The sequence below is a fragment of the Poecilia reticulata genome, linkage group LG1 (genome assembly GCF_000633615.1).
Source record: "Poecilia reticulata strain Guanapo linkage group LG1, Guppy_female_1.0+MT, whole genome shotgun sequence".
Lineage (NCBI taxonomy): Eukaryota > Metazoa > Chordata > Actinopteri > Cyprinodontiformes > Poeciliidae > Poecilia > Poecilia reticulata.
This window is the reverse complement of record NC_024331.1, coordinates 1,815,126-1,828,279: the sequence shown is the minus strand read 5'-3', so window position 1 is coordinate 1,828,279 and position 13,154 is coordinate 1,815,126. Positions and strand designations below refer to the sequence as shown.

The window sequence follows — 13,154 nt, the reverse complement described above, 5'->3', positions numbered from 1 at the left end:
TGTCTCTGTGTTGCCCTGCAACAGACTGGCGACCTGTCCAGGGTGACCCCGCCTCTCGCTGGAGATAGGCGCCAGCACCTCCTGACCCCACCAAGGGACAAGGGTGTGAAGAAAATGGATGGATGGATAGTTTGCTTGACAAGATCAGAACTAGGATCAGCTTTATTCACCAATTTGGTGCAACCAGATTATGACTTCAGTTCCACTTCGCTCTCAATAGAGACATTTACATATAAATATATACAAAAGGCAAAATAAGAAATAATTTTTGTGTTGAAGATAATTATGTGCAACTGCCACACCAGCATGCTGTCAGACTGGACCGAGTCATATTATAAACACTGTGTGAACTTTATAATGTGCTAGACCTATTTTTGTCTTTTGACCATTTTGTTGGATGTCTGTGGCAACCAATTTACATGTGATAAGCAGCTTTATTAACAGGTTTTGGAAAGAGTAATTCTGGGTTTTGCTGCTCAGAACACCAACCGTCTGAACCACAGACAGCCGAACAATCCGTCACCAAGACACACTCTAATGTGTTCTCCTTATTAATTAAATGCTGTGCTCTTAAAGTTGGATATTTTGTCAATACAAAAGCACTTCCCTGCACGTTTCCTTGGTTGCACAGAAAAATACAGTCCTGGTTGAACTTAAGCCAAAGGAGGCATCAAATGGGACTGAAGGGGTCGTTGAGAGTCCCTGGTCCTCGATGCTCCCGCAGTGTGTGCTTTAAGTGTTTTGTTTTAATTCATGTGATCGGATCACAAGAGCTTGTTTTATTGAGAGGATTCTGTGTCATGCGTCCAGGCACTCGACCCATTGTGACTCGCACAGTGAAAGCCCCCACGACTAAACCCACTGCGCCTTCAGGAAACCTGCAGAAGTTGCCTGTCTGCGACAAGTGTGGGAATGGCATTGTGTGAGTACAAAGAGAGCAGATCATCTGTGGTTCTCATTAAGATCCAACTGACAACACGAGCAAAAAGAATCAGCTGAATGTCCATCCGGCTGTAATAGAGGAGCTTACACACACATTTAATGGGATATTTGATGATTTGTTTTAAATTTACCAAGTATTTGATTAACAAAGTCAAGTTTATTGTTAAAATCTACTTGTTGAGGACGTACACAAAAAGACCCGTGGAGCAAAAAGCATCCAAATAAACATGAACATTAAACATTATCCAAGAAAAAAAGATATGGATGTCCTACCAGTTTCTGTAGCATCAGGAATGTTTTTAGAGGGGAACCTGACCATATTTGTGCACATCCATGTCCATTACAGCCAGGGCAAACTCCTTGGGATTTTCGGTTAACATGGCACTTTTACTGCAAGCTGTCTGGAAAAAATACCATCTGCTAAAAACTGAGTTTTTTGTTGGTACAGGAAATGAAAAACAAAAGGATGGCTGGGGGTGGGATGGTTTCCTTCACTGCTGGCTTTCTGAAAAATTTGCTGCAAATTCTTTTTTTCGTCTTTTCTTTATTGGGTGCCTCATCTATCAGTTCATCTGGATATTTTAAACAAGTAAAATAAAATATTTTCATTTCTTTAACTACTGAAGTGCATCAGCTCTCTTGCCCAGGGAGAGGAATATCAGGTGTGATAGCTCCATCAGACAGTGACAGGTCAGGTGTGACAGGAACACAAAACAATAACACAAAATATGAAAAGTGTAAAGTTTTGGAAAGGAAAAAAGATAAACATAAACATTTACAGAATGTTGCTTGCAGCAAGAAGGTTCTGGGTTCGATTCCCGGTCTTTCTGCATGGAGTTTGCATGTTCTCCCTGTGCATGCGTGGGTTTTCTCCAGGTACTCCGGTTTCCTCCCACAGTCCAAAAACATGACTGTCAGGTTCATTGGCATCTCCAAATTGCCCCTAGGTGTGAGTGTGTGTGTGTGCATAGTTGTGTGTCTCTGTGTTGCCCTGCGACCGACTGGCGACCTGTCCAGGGTCTCGCCCGGTACGTTAGCTGGAGATAGGCACCAGCAACCCTCCAGGGGGGCGACAAGGGTGTAAAGAAAATGGATGGATGGATTTACAGAAGAGATACCAAGTGACTGAAACAAAGAAGAATCCTTGAAAAAAAATCATTCTTGAATGTTTGCACCTCGGAACAGAAAAGCTCTTATTTTGGTTTAATAAAAACCTTTTTCATCCTATTGAAATCTCATCTGTGTAATGTGAAATGTTATTTTATGTGGTTTGTATTCTCTTATTGCTAAGTAAATCTGCTTAATTAGTCAGTTGAAGGGTTTAAAAGTGCAAGCATCAAAATTCTAACTTCTGTGAAACTATTATATATTTTCATAACCTCCTCTTTTCCATTTTTGATGCTGCAGCGGGACAGTGGTTAAAGCCAGAGACAAGTATCGCCACCCTGGCTGCTTTGTGTGTGCTGACTGTGACGTCAACCTGAAACAGAAAGGCTATTTCTTCGTTGAGAGCCAGCTGTACTGTGAGGTTCACGCCCGAGCCAGAATGAGACCACCAGAGGGCCACGATCTGGTCACCACATTTCCCTCTTCCTAGATCCCTCCCCTCACAAACGCCTCCTCTCAGGTCCTACATGGGTTTTAGTTTTCTTTTGCACTTTGTTTATGTTTGTGCAAAAATAACCAAAGCTGTGTGAAACCTTTTGATCAGTAAACCAGATTTCGCAGCTGACAACTGAACACTGTGTGGTGGTCATCACTGCAAATCCCACTATAAACCCTTTTTTAAATCTTCTGGTAAAGAGTTTTGTTTGTTCTCTAAAGGGAATCTGTGTCTCATAGCGTCTATGTTGACACATTTAGAAACAAAGCAAAGAATAATGCAATAAAGCCAGGCTTCAAAGTTGTCAAACTATCCTGCAAACTGTAAAAAAAAACATTTAAATTCATATTTAAAGTGATTGTATGTAATTTACAAAGTTTTACGTTGTAAACCAAGGGGAAAAGACTAACATAGAAGTAGGAAATAAATCCAAAGGCACAAAGGAACTAAATGCAAAACTGAACGGTAACATTTTGTCTGAAGGGGTGTGCAAATACTGTCATAAACATGACACCCGTTATGAACACGAAAGAGTCTTCATGAACATTTATGACTATTGTCATTAAGTGTTATTTGGTAAATGACACTTTTAATAAATTTTTATACACATTTTAATGTAACTTTGCTATAAATTGTCATTATTTACCAGAAAATGCTAAGTTGACACTTTTAACGCAACTAAAAGTGTCATTATTTACGGAATGATACGTCAAGACAACAGTCATGACCATTCATAAAGACTCCTTCATGTTTATAACAGGTGTTATGTCATAACACCATGTCAGCCTTATGCACACCCCTACAAATAAAGTGTTACCAAATAAGCCAATATATAAAGATTTATCGAGCATTAATGAACAAGGAAATGATCGAAACAAAATTCTATTCATTTTTCTGCTACTTTTTTCTTAATTTTCAGAACTCCACATTATAGAATTCCATTATGTGCTTATTGAATATAATGTTCATCATAGATCTACTGTTAGAAAAATCCCAAATTTATAGACTAATTTTTTTCACAATGCAGAAAGCCCTGAAATACACATTGATATTTCTAAACTATCTTTTTTCATTGTTTCTACATAGCTAAAGAATAAAGTTAACAAAAACTACAGATGTTTTTTTTATTCTTACACACTCATAGCAGTTGCAGGTCTTCATGACCTCTGAAAAATGACCTAAAACTATTCAGGAGTCAAGTTCTAAACATGCCTTTGCAACATGACCCCTTAGTTAAACCAGCTGTGGTGAAGCAGGGATCCGTTGACCCTGACGGAGCAGAAATCACCTCCTCCTCATACCTGTAAGGTCTCAAAATGTTTTCTCCGCCCACAGGTGAATGTTGTTGTTGCTGATTAGATTCCCCTTATTCATTGATTCAACCCAAGTGTTCTCTCAGCCCACACAACCCAACACTCCTTGAGCAGAAGGGAAAACAATGGAGTGTGTCCTCATCCCCGAACCGTTCATTTCCTTAATGAAACAACAAACTGACATTGTATGTATCTTAAAGGGACATGCTTGACGGAGAGAGACATAGTGACTCCTAAATGAAGCAAATATACCACCAACATGGACTGTGTGTGTGTGCTTAAAGAGAAAACATCACCTGCATGAAAATCAACACTTTCAATTTAAATTAGCAACTAGTCACACGGAAAAGCCAAACATTGTCTAACGTCACATTTTATGGGTGGATGAGAGAAAGTTTTAGCTATTTGGCCATAATCACATGCTAGGATGAATCGTTTAGCTTTCAGAGCTAAGAGCACTGCACCAGCTGTAAAGCACGATGGTGGCAGCTTCATGCTGAGGGGCTCTTTAAATGGCAGCGCTTCTGGAACATTGCACGAAGAAGAGGGACAACAGCCAACTTTGACTGCAACTGAAATTAGAAGGTAGCTAGCTGAAACGTGGACATTGCTGGACAATCGATCCCAAACACACTGGAGCTGGACATCGGCAGACTGAGGCGGTGGCTGTGTGAACTGTTCCAGGTTCATATCAGCTAACAAACCAATCTCAATGAGCTCCATCATTTCTGCCATGAAGGATGTTGTAAAGGAACAGGCTAGTACTCTACATAATACTCACTGAATTAAGTCTCAATATTCCTAATCCCTACATATCAATATAGACTTTATCATTGCATATTAAGAGTTCACCGGTCTCTGTCTTCTTTCTCTCCTCCTGATGCTTCTCCATCTCAAATCAATACGTCTCTATTCTGCATCTGACTCCATCTAATTACTGTTAAAAGGAGGTGAATTAGATGATACCACTTATGGGGCTGAAAGTCAAGGGAGTTTTTGGAGGACGACTTCAATCCATCTTTAAAAGCCAACAGACAAGACAATTAGTGAAGAAGGGTAAATTAAATTTACTTTCCAAGCTTTTGTTAATTTTACTCGAGCAGTGAGTGGCCTGCTCCATCCTGAAGGTTAGCTTTGTGTCAGGGGCAGCTGCTCAATAATGTCGGACAGCTAAAGAAACAATTATTGACTCGATGCTGAATGCACTATCAATAGCTTTCTAAAAATGGAGACCTGGGCATCTAATGTCTCAATCCCTCAGCTCCTCACGGACATGCAAAGCTAATCAGTGAGGACGTGGTCAACAGGAAGAGCTCTACAAAACCTGAAGGCCGGCAAAATCACTGTAAAAGCCATTACAACGCTCAAACAAAGGGCAGGATAGAGGAGGGGCTGCGTTCCTCGGTTTTCCAAGAAAGCCTCTTACAGGTTCTCTGCTTAACATGACCTTCCAATCCTGCACCGCACCGGACCGGACCGGACCACTGGACCGAATGAATAAGCAGCCAGTGATTGGCTGAAACATAAGAAGAACACTGCCTTTACTGTAGACACAAGTGAAAAAACACACATGTCCTGTTGACAACTTTGAAGAATTTCATCAACACAAATGCATTTATTGAGCCTATGTGCAGAGACTCCTGGATGCCATGTCATTGCAACTCAACCAAAGCAAGACTTATTTTAGGGGAGGACTTCACTCTGTTCACACACCGCCTCAGGTAGATGGTGTTACTGTGAGGTGTTTATGTAAAAAGTTTGCTAACCTGGCATTAGGCCCACCCACCTGCTCCCAAAACTGTCTGACCCATTAAGCCAAACAAAGGGTGGCATTCAGTGGTTTAACTATACAATGAAATTTGTTTGCCAACAAACACCTAGGAGTATCACCCAGGAAGGAGCAGTAAAGGACACAGGTAAGTTTCGCAATAAGCCAGAGACACCAAGACAATAATAATTTATTACAAAATGCCTGCATGAGAACAAAAAAGGAAAGAAAGAAAATTACTAAATAAATCCAACTAGGCTTACCAGTGGGTACGGACAGATCCTGGATAGGAGGCTCCAAATCAAAAGAAATTTCTACAAACAGCCGGGAAGTCTCACTCACCCGTTGAATTTCCCTCCACCTATTTGTGCTGATCACTGCAGTCACTCCAAAAAGGGACGCCCCATCCAGGCCCAAACCACCACTGGTGGTCCTGTGAGAAAACAAAGGATAAAGAAATAAAAGACAATGTTAAAATACAGACGATAATTATATATATATATAAATAAAGGTCCCTGTGCTCATGAGGCACAGCACAATCGGAGATACAATCCGGAACTGAGCGAAACCATCCGCTCCTCGTTCTTCCCTCAGGGGGGCGTGTCCCACACACCGGTCAGGTCAAGCGGTAACTCAATCCGGGCAAAGCAGCAGCGGTTATTGCGGCTAGATGGCTGCGACTCCTAATAAGAAAAGTTACATTTAGAGAAAAAAGATAAAAAATAAGGCTCACCACCAAGTCCACACACCGATCAGCTCCTCTCGCTCCCACCCAAACGGGAACGCTCAAACGTCGGCAGTTTCACGTTTCATCCACCCACGATCAAACGTGGAGGTGAATACGCCAGTACTAATCTGCTGGTAGAAGGTTTTACGACTACAATGAACGAGCAATTTTAACTGTGCAGGCAGCCAACCTCACCTGTACTCGGCACACGGACAGCCCAACACGTGTCAACAGCAAACACGTGTCGGTCCGCAGCTACCTCAGCTTTTATACTGAGCGCCCTCTGGCGCCATTGGCTCGGCTGCAGTTACCCCGCCAGCAGGGGCAGCCTCCACCTCCTTCCTGCCACAAAGGCATTTTTAAAAGAGCCCTAAATGTCCTGTGACGTCAACAACAAGCACAGCAGCAATTCCTTTTACTTGTTTGTCCCTCACATCCTGCATCCAGATGTCTATCAGAGCTTTAATTCATCTTCTACAGCAGGTTGAGGTTCAGTAGATGATCTGTCTGATCAAACCTGTTATTCTTCACTCCCTCAGTGAACTTTGGCTGCCCAGCACCTTATCACTGTTCCTTTCTACCACTTTTGAGGAAAAAAACGGATCTTTTATAACACTTCTCAACACCTCATTGCTTAAATTGACTTTTTTATAATCTTAAACTGTTGATGAGCTTCATTTTTAGTAAATGATTGGTTTTGGGTCATTTTCATCCACAAACATGAAGTAATTGGGACAAGTGATTACACATTTTTATGCTAAACTTTTCCTTTTTAAGATAAATCTTCTTTCATTTGAGATTTTGTGTTAATCTAATAGAACAAAAGAAGCCATGATGAAAGTTACAATGTGAACTTTCAGATTAAAATCCATACTTCATGAAAATAATGCATGAATAATACAAAATAATATCATTAACTCCTCAAGCATTAAAAAACATGCAATTTTTTTTTTTGCGAGCTTAGTTTAAATGATCAACAAATGCATCAGAAACAATATCACGAATGCTTTTAAGTATTAAAAGACTACAGTTTTATTATTTTTATTCGCATTGATTTTTACACAGTGTAGACCTTGAAGCACATTCATTATAAATAGGCAAATTCAGCTACAATGACAGGAATAAAAAAACAAAAAAACTTTAAACCGGAAATCAGGTTCTAAGATAACGCTCCCCAAACAAACAGCAAAGCAAGTTTTAAGGGACATGTATAAAACGTTTGGTAATCTTCAGAAAAATACATTTAACATAGTTACATTTCTGATGTAATAAAACGCACATTCTGACTCCTGCTACTAGTTTAACTTAAAAAACATTGAGTGTTCATTGGAGCTATCATTCAGCTGCTTCAAATACCCTTCAGATGACTGAGCCAGCAGAGCTGCTGCTATATTTAACAAACCTTGATTGTAACAAGTCATTGTTTGAGCCACTGTTGCTTTTCTGTCATCTCAAAGCAGTCTGCACATTTTCTTCTAACTGTGACATCAACAGCTATTTGAAGTTCTGCTCACCGGATCATTTTTCTGTTTTTGGGTCCATTCACTGTACATCAGTCAAACCCATCCGGCACTATCAGCACTGCCACATTCAAAGGATGATTTTTGGTCAGGTACTGAGTGGCTCAGTGGGTAGAGCAGGTGCACCATGTGCAGAAGTTTTAGTCCTGAGTTTGATTCCTGTCTTTTCCTTCTCTCTACACCTTTTTCCAGTCAAACATTTCAGGCCACTCGTTCTTCAGAACGCCGTGATTCTAATGCTCAGTTAGACACGAGACACCTTAATGCATCCAGTTGATGCAATGCGGTTTGTTGATCTGCCGTAACATGACAAATGTGTAAAAGTGGAAAAAAAAACGTTCCGAGAGACTGTACGTTTTGAGTCGGCAAATAAATACTCCCCCTGTTCTCAGAGGTTTGTTGACCTGAAGTCAGTGCAGTCCCTGTCGTCATCTTTTTCTTTCTCTCTATTTTTGGAGGATCTATATCTGACACCGAGGGGCCGGTAACATTTGACCACAGACAAAAAGGCCGTCCTGTAGTTGTTGTTCATCCACCCATACAGGATGGGATTGACGCAGGTTGAGCACATGGCCATGATGTGGAACACGGTGAAAACCAGCTTAAAGTCTTTCATATTCAGCACACTGTTATCAATGTCTATAGCCAGTTGAAATGCATGGAAGGGGAGCCAGCTCACAGCAAAGACCACCACCATGGTCAGCATCATCTTGGTGGTCTTCTTCCTTCGCTGGTTGTCATTGCGGCCGCATATCATGTGCTTCTTTAGTTTGTTCCATATGCGGATGTATGCAACAGAATTGATGAGCAACGGTATGACAACCTGGACCACCAGCATGGAGAAGCTGTAGATCTTTCCATTCATGCTGCTGTCCGGCCACTTCTCTGCGCACACCTGCAGGGTCTCTTCGGTGGAAATGTTAAAGGACCCAAACTCCCTGAAAATGGCAAGCGGGCTGGCCAGTAAGGCGCTGAGCGCCCACGTGATGACGATGACCACGGCACACATGTCTCTGGACATCTTGGTTTCCATGTGGTGGACGATGCTCCTGTGGCGGTCCAGAGCAATGATGTTCAGAGTGATGGTGGAGACGTGTACAGCCATGCCTTGAGCGAAAGGCAGCAAAAAGCATAACACCTGACCAAACAGCCAGTCGTCATAGAGAAGGTAGACAAGAGTGAAAGGCAAACACAGCGTGTTCACCAGCAGGTCAGCCACAGCTAAGTTCACTATGAAGAAGTTGGTCACTGTGCGTAGGTTTTTAAATTTATAGACGACATAAATCACCAAGGAGTTTCCAGTGACTCCAAACAAGATGATTGTACTGTAAGAGAGGATGAGGACAACTTGAACTCCAACCAGCTTTGTGCTGTCATCCAACGTCCAGGGGTTCTCTTCAATACAGCAGTCGAAATGTTCATCTTCAAATGTAAAGAGCTCCTTTTGAGTCATGTTTAGTTCATCCTCGTTCATGGCTAACAGCCAGCCTGTAGAACAAATAGTGAATCATTAGTTGGACCAGTAAAGATTTCAATCCTATCTTTATAATGAACATACAGGCAAAAATAGAATTTACTGTAAGCCTGAGAAGTTTGAAGTTAAAATAACAGTAACTCACCAGCTTTATTCATGCCTAAATAAAACCTTTTAAAGCTACAGTATGCAACTTTTACAAAAATCTGTTTTTTGCATATTTTTTATATAGTGACAGATTTTAAAAAATATGTAATGGTCTGACATAGTGACAGGACATTTTCAGATTATCAGACAGATAATCTGTGACTAGATCAAGCTCCTCCACCTCCTCTCACTGCTGCAATCTGCAGAAATGCTTCGCTTCCAGGCACAAACAGCCAATCAGAGCCAGGAGGAGGGGCTTAGCGCTGTCAATCACCCTCATGCAGGCGCTGCTAAATATGCTAATGGTGTAGAAACAACTTACTTTTAGAGGAAAAAAAATTTATCCTCTGTCATCGGTGGCCATGCTAACTAGCCTTAGCATTCACATCAGACTCCATTATGATGAACCATCTTTTGCGTAGCAGAAAGCTGAAAGGGTTGTGGGGAGTTGTGAGCAGGGGTGATTGGCAGCACTAAGACCCGCCTCCTGGCTCTGATTGGTTGTTTCTGATTTAGCAGTGTATTTGTTCAGATGACAGCACATCCACGGTGAAGAGGCAGAAGAGTGCCTTTTTTTCACAGATTATTTGTTTTATACTGTCACAACATAGGTTTTGACAGATATGTAGAAAAATGAATAAAAGTTAATACTGCAGCTTTAATATGAACATTTTTTTATTTGGCCCCTATATTAAACTGTTGTAGTTATGAAAGCTTTTTGGCCAAATGGGAAAAATACAAAATAAACATTTATTGTAAAACATTTGGAGCAGTGGAAGTTTTTTCTGATAACCTTATGGCCACATTATGGCAGACGTGAACAAAAATGTATAAATATTTATACACAACAAATTACACAAAGACTGCTGTGATTAGCCGTCTGTATGCTATCTGTTGTTAAGAACAGCTTAATGATGTTACCAACATATGCTCTTTCACTTTGTTTGGCAAAAGTTGTGAGCTGTTTTATGATTTAGTTAGAGTTATGCTTATGAATAACATGACAGCACAACAACACAGCTTATCTGTGTTTTTGTCTCTAGATATAGAGGCTTTTCAGACCATTTATGAAACATTTACCTAAAAGGTTTTGACAGAAGCAGATGTTTTAGTAACTGCTACTTAGTTTGAAAAGTCAGGAGATAAACGGATCTAGAAGCTCCATATAAGAGAACCTCAAAAGGATTGTCTGAAACTTTTGCAATTATTAGTCAGACAAAATTTGCATAGTTCACATATGTGTGGCATTTTGTATTCTTAATGTGTTCACTTAAAGCCACATGTTAAAAACAACACCAAATACTTTGGTGAAAGTCATTTTCTTTAGAAAATATTGGTGACCTGATATCAGGATTAGATCAGAACCTGAAAATCCCTGCATCTCAGCATGTCTAGTATAAACTGATCTAGATTATGACTGCAGTACATGTTACAGTTCTGTTTGACACCAAAGGGCATTTAGTACAAACATTTTTGTTTTAGCTCATGACAATTGAGCAATGACAATCAACAATATTCTGCTTCTCTTTAGCCAAAAACAGCAGACTATTTTTTTTTTTTCAAAATTACTAATTGTGTTTTTTGTTTGTTTTTACTTGTGGGGTACAAATAATAAAATATAAACACATTTAAGGTATATTATCATATAAAGCTGCTGACATTAAGGCAGCTTTTAGTGTGAAAACCACTCTCCAGTGATTTACTCTAAATTGCTTCAGATAGAGAACTGTTGTCATTATAATCATTTTGTTGTTAAACAGCAAAAATGATTTACATTGTTAGCAGTTAGGGGTTTTAAGCGTCATTGGGTATAATTGTCTTTTAATGATCTCACATTTCATAGGAAGATTAATGCTTGCACAAAATTAAGAATCGTTAAAACGATTTTAAACCCCAAATTGCCTGTTCAACACCGTTCTGGACAGCAAAGAGTGTTTTTAGGTTGTCATTAAATCTCAAATGGGTCTAAATCACAGGCTGATAACAATCTATGTGAGGAAAATATACTTTAAAATCAATGAAATTCTCACACTAAGACTTCTAATAAATGATATAATCATTAATGGTCATATTGTAATTAGCCCGTCAACAATTAGGTCAGGGCAGTTTATATACTGAATCAGTTTATACACTGAATCAGTTTATATACTGAATCAAGACGATTGATTCAGCTTCACAATAGCACAAAATTTGCGAAAAAAATATAATAAAATTTTGCCCAATAAAGTTAAAGTATAACCAGGATTAAATACTGGAACTTACCAGCATAACCAAAGGTTTTCTCCCTAAACTAGTACGAGTCATGTGGTCATTTGTTACAATGAATAAATAAATGAACTTACCTCAGTGAAGCGGTATTCTATTTAGACTCGGGCCATTGTTTGCGCTTCTTGTAAACTTTTGTCTTAGTTCCACAGCTGATAAAAACGCGAATAAAACATTATAAGCCTGATTGAACAGCAACCGATCCGCATCCGTCTTCCGATGGTGGTCATGGTGCGCGCAGCAGCGCAGCACCGCGGCGCGCAGCGTCTCCCTTGTGCGCACTGCGGTCCGGTTGGCATTGACAGTGCCTTCACTGCCTTTTGTCGCTGAGAGGGAAGAGATTAGGCTGTCTGAATTACAAAGTGGAAACGAATGGAGAAATGATAGTTCTTTGCATCACAAAGGGTCGTTTTCTATACGCTCCTTTTCGTGCAAGTTTGCAATATAAAAAATCTGAAGGGAAAGCTGATGCAAAGCGCTGTAAAGCCCCATCCGGTTGAGAACATGACAATACATGCAGAATATGACATTTTAATGCTGCAGAGCAATATAATTGAAAATCTGTCAGCCTGGCTCTGTGGTGGTAAAGTGTATTTTAAAAATCAAAGATGTTTTATTCCAGATTTGAAGATCCCAACATTTAAACCAAAATGCTTGATTGTGCCATTTTTTAATTTGAATGAGAAAAATGTAATCCCAGTTTAAGAATGTGCTTTAAAAGGAGACTGAAATGTTTCAAGAATGTCTCAAATGGAGACTTGGTTAACCCAAAAGTTTAATATCTGTCTAATGTTTAGTTACATTTCAGAGAAGGAAACGTTATTGTTCCTCACAAACCTCCAAAACTGTATTAAAAATTATTTTTTATTATTGGTGTGATGTAGCATCTAATTGCAAATATCATCTTTTCATTATATTTAATGAAAGCAGGCAAAGCTTAGAACAAGGAAGTGGCTGTCACCAGGCTACATCTGCTGAACAGCCTCCAGTTTGCTCCCAGGAAGTTTCAAAAGTTTAGAAATGCAGCTGTAGCCACAGGCAGTGGCAGTAAAAAATATTATACTACTATAATATTCTACTATGTTTTATTCTACACAGTAATTATTTCATATTTAAAAATTTTTTTTTAAACATTTACAGAACATTTTTAAAACAATGAAATTACAATTTTACAAGAGGAATGGTACAATGTAAACGTTCATTATGTGTATGTGTGAGAGAGAAAGAGCATGTTTCTCCTCAAATTTTCCTATTTTATAATTTGTGAAACTAGCTAGCTAGTCAAGCTAATATTACTGTCCATATTCTATTGTGCTATGTTTACCATGCGTGTGTGTGTGTGTGTGTGGGGGGGGGGGGACATGCCTAGAAAACCTCACCAGGGAGGCGCCCAGG

General features: G+C 39.8%; 2 protein-coding genes across 2 annotated transcripts in view; one reads left to right on the top strand and one right to left on the bottom strand.

The window, feature by feature from the left end:
- Window positions 1-2,737, top strand: part of LOC103461896 (PDZ and LIM domain protein 3) — a 14,372-nt gene extending 11,635 nt beyond the window's left edge. Inside the window, exons 6-7 of the mRNA XM_008404286.2 lie at window positions 811-922; window positions 2,350-2,737. Coding sequence (XP_008402508.1) covers window positions 811-922; window positions 2,350-2,539 — 302 coding nt within the window. The 3' untranslated portion in view covers window positions 2,540-2,737. The remainder of the gene's footprint in view (window positions 1-810; window positions 923-2,349) is intronic.
- Window positions 2,738-7,411: 4,674 nt separating this feature from the next.
- npy2r (neuropeptide Y receptor Y2) lies at window positions 7,412-11,961 on the bottom strand. The gene is made up of 2 exons (XM_008404299.2): window positions 11,837-11,961; window positions 7,412-9,361 (listed from the first exon to the last, which is right to left on the bottom strand). The coding sequence occupies exon 2, from the start codon at window positions 9,345-9,347 to the stop codon at window positions 8,262-8,264; it is 1,086 nt and encodes a 361-aa protein (XP_008402521.1). The 5' UTR covers window positions 9,348-9,361; window positions 11,837-11,961; the 3' UTR covers window positions 7,412-8,261.
- Between the last annotated feature and the right edge of the window lie 1,193 nt (window positions 11,962-13,154).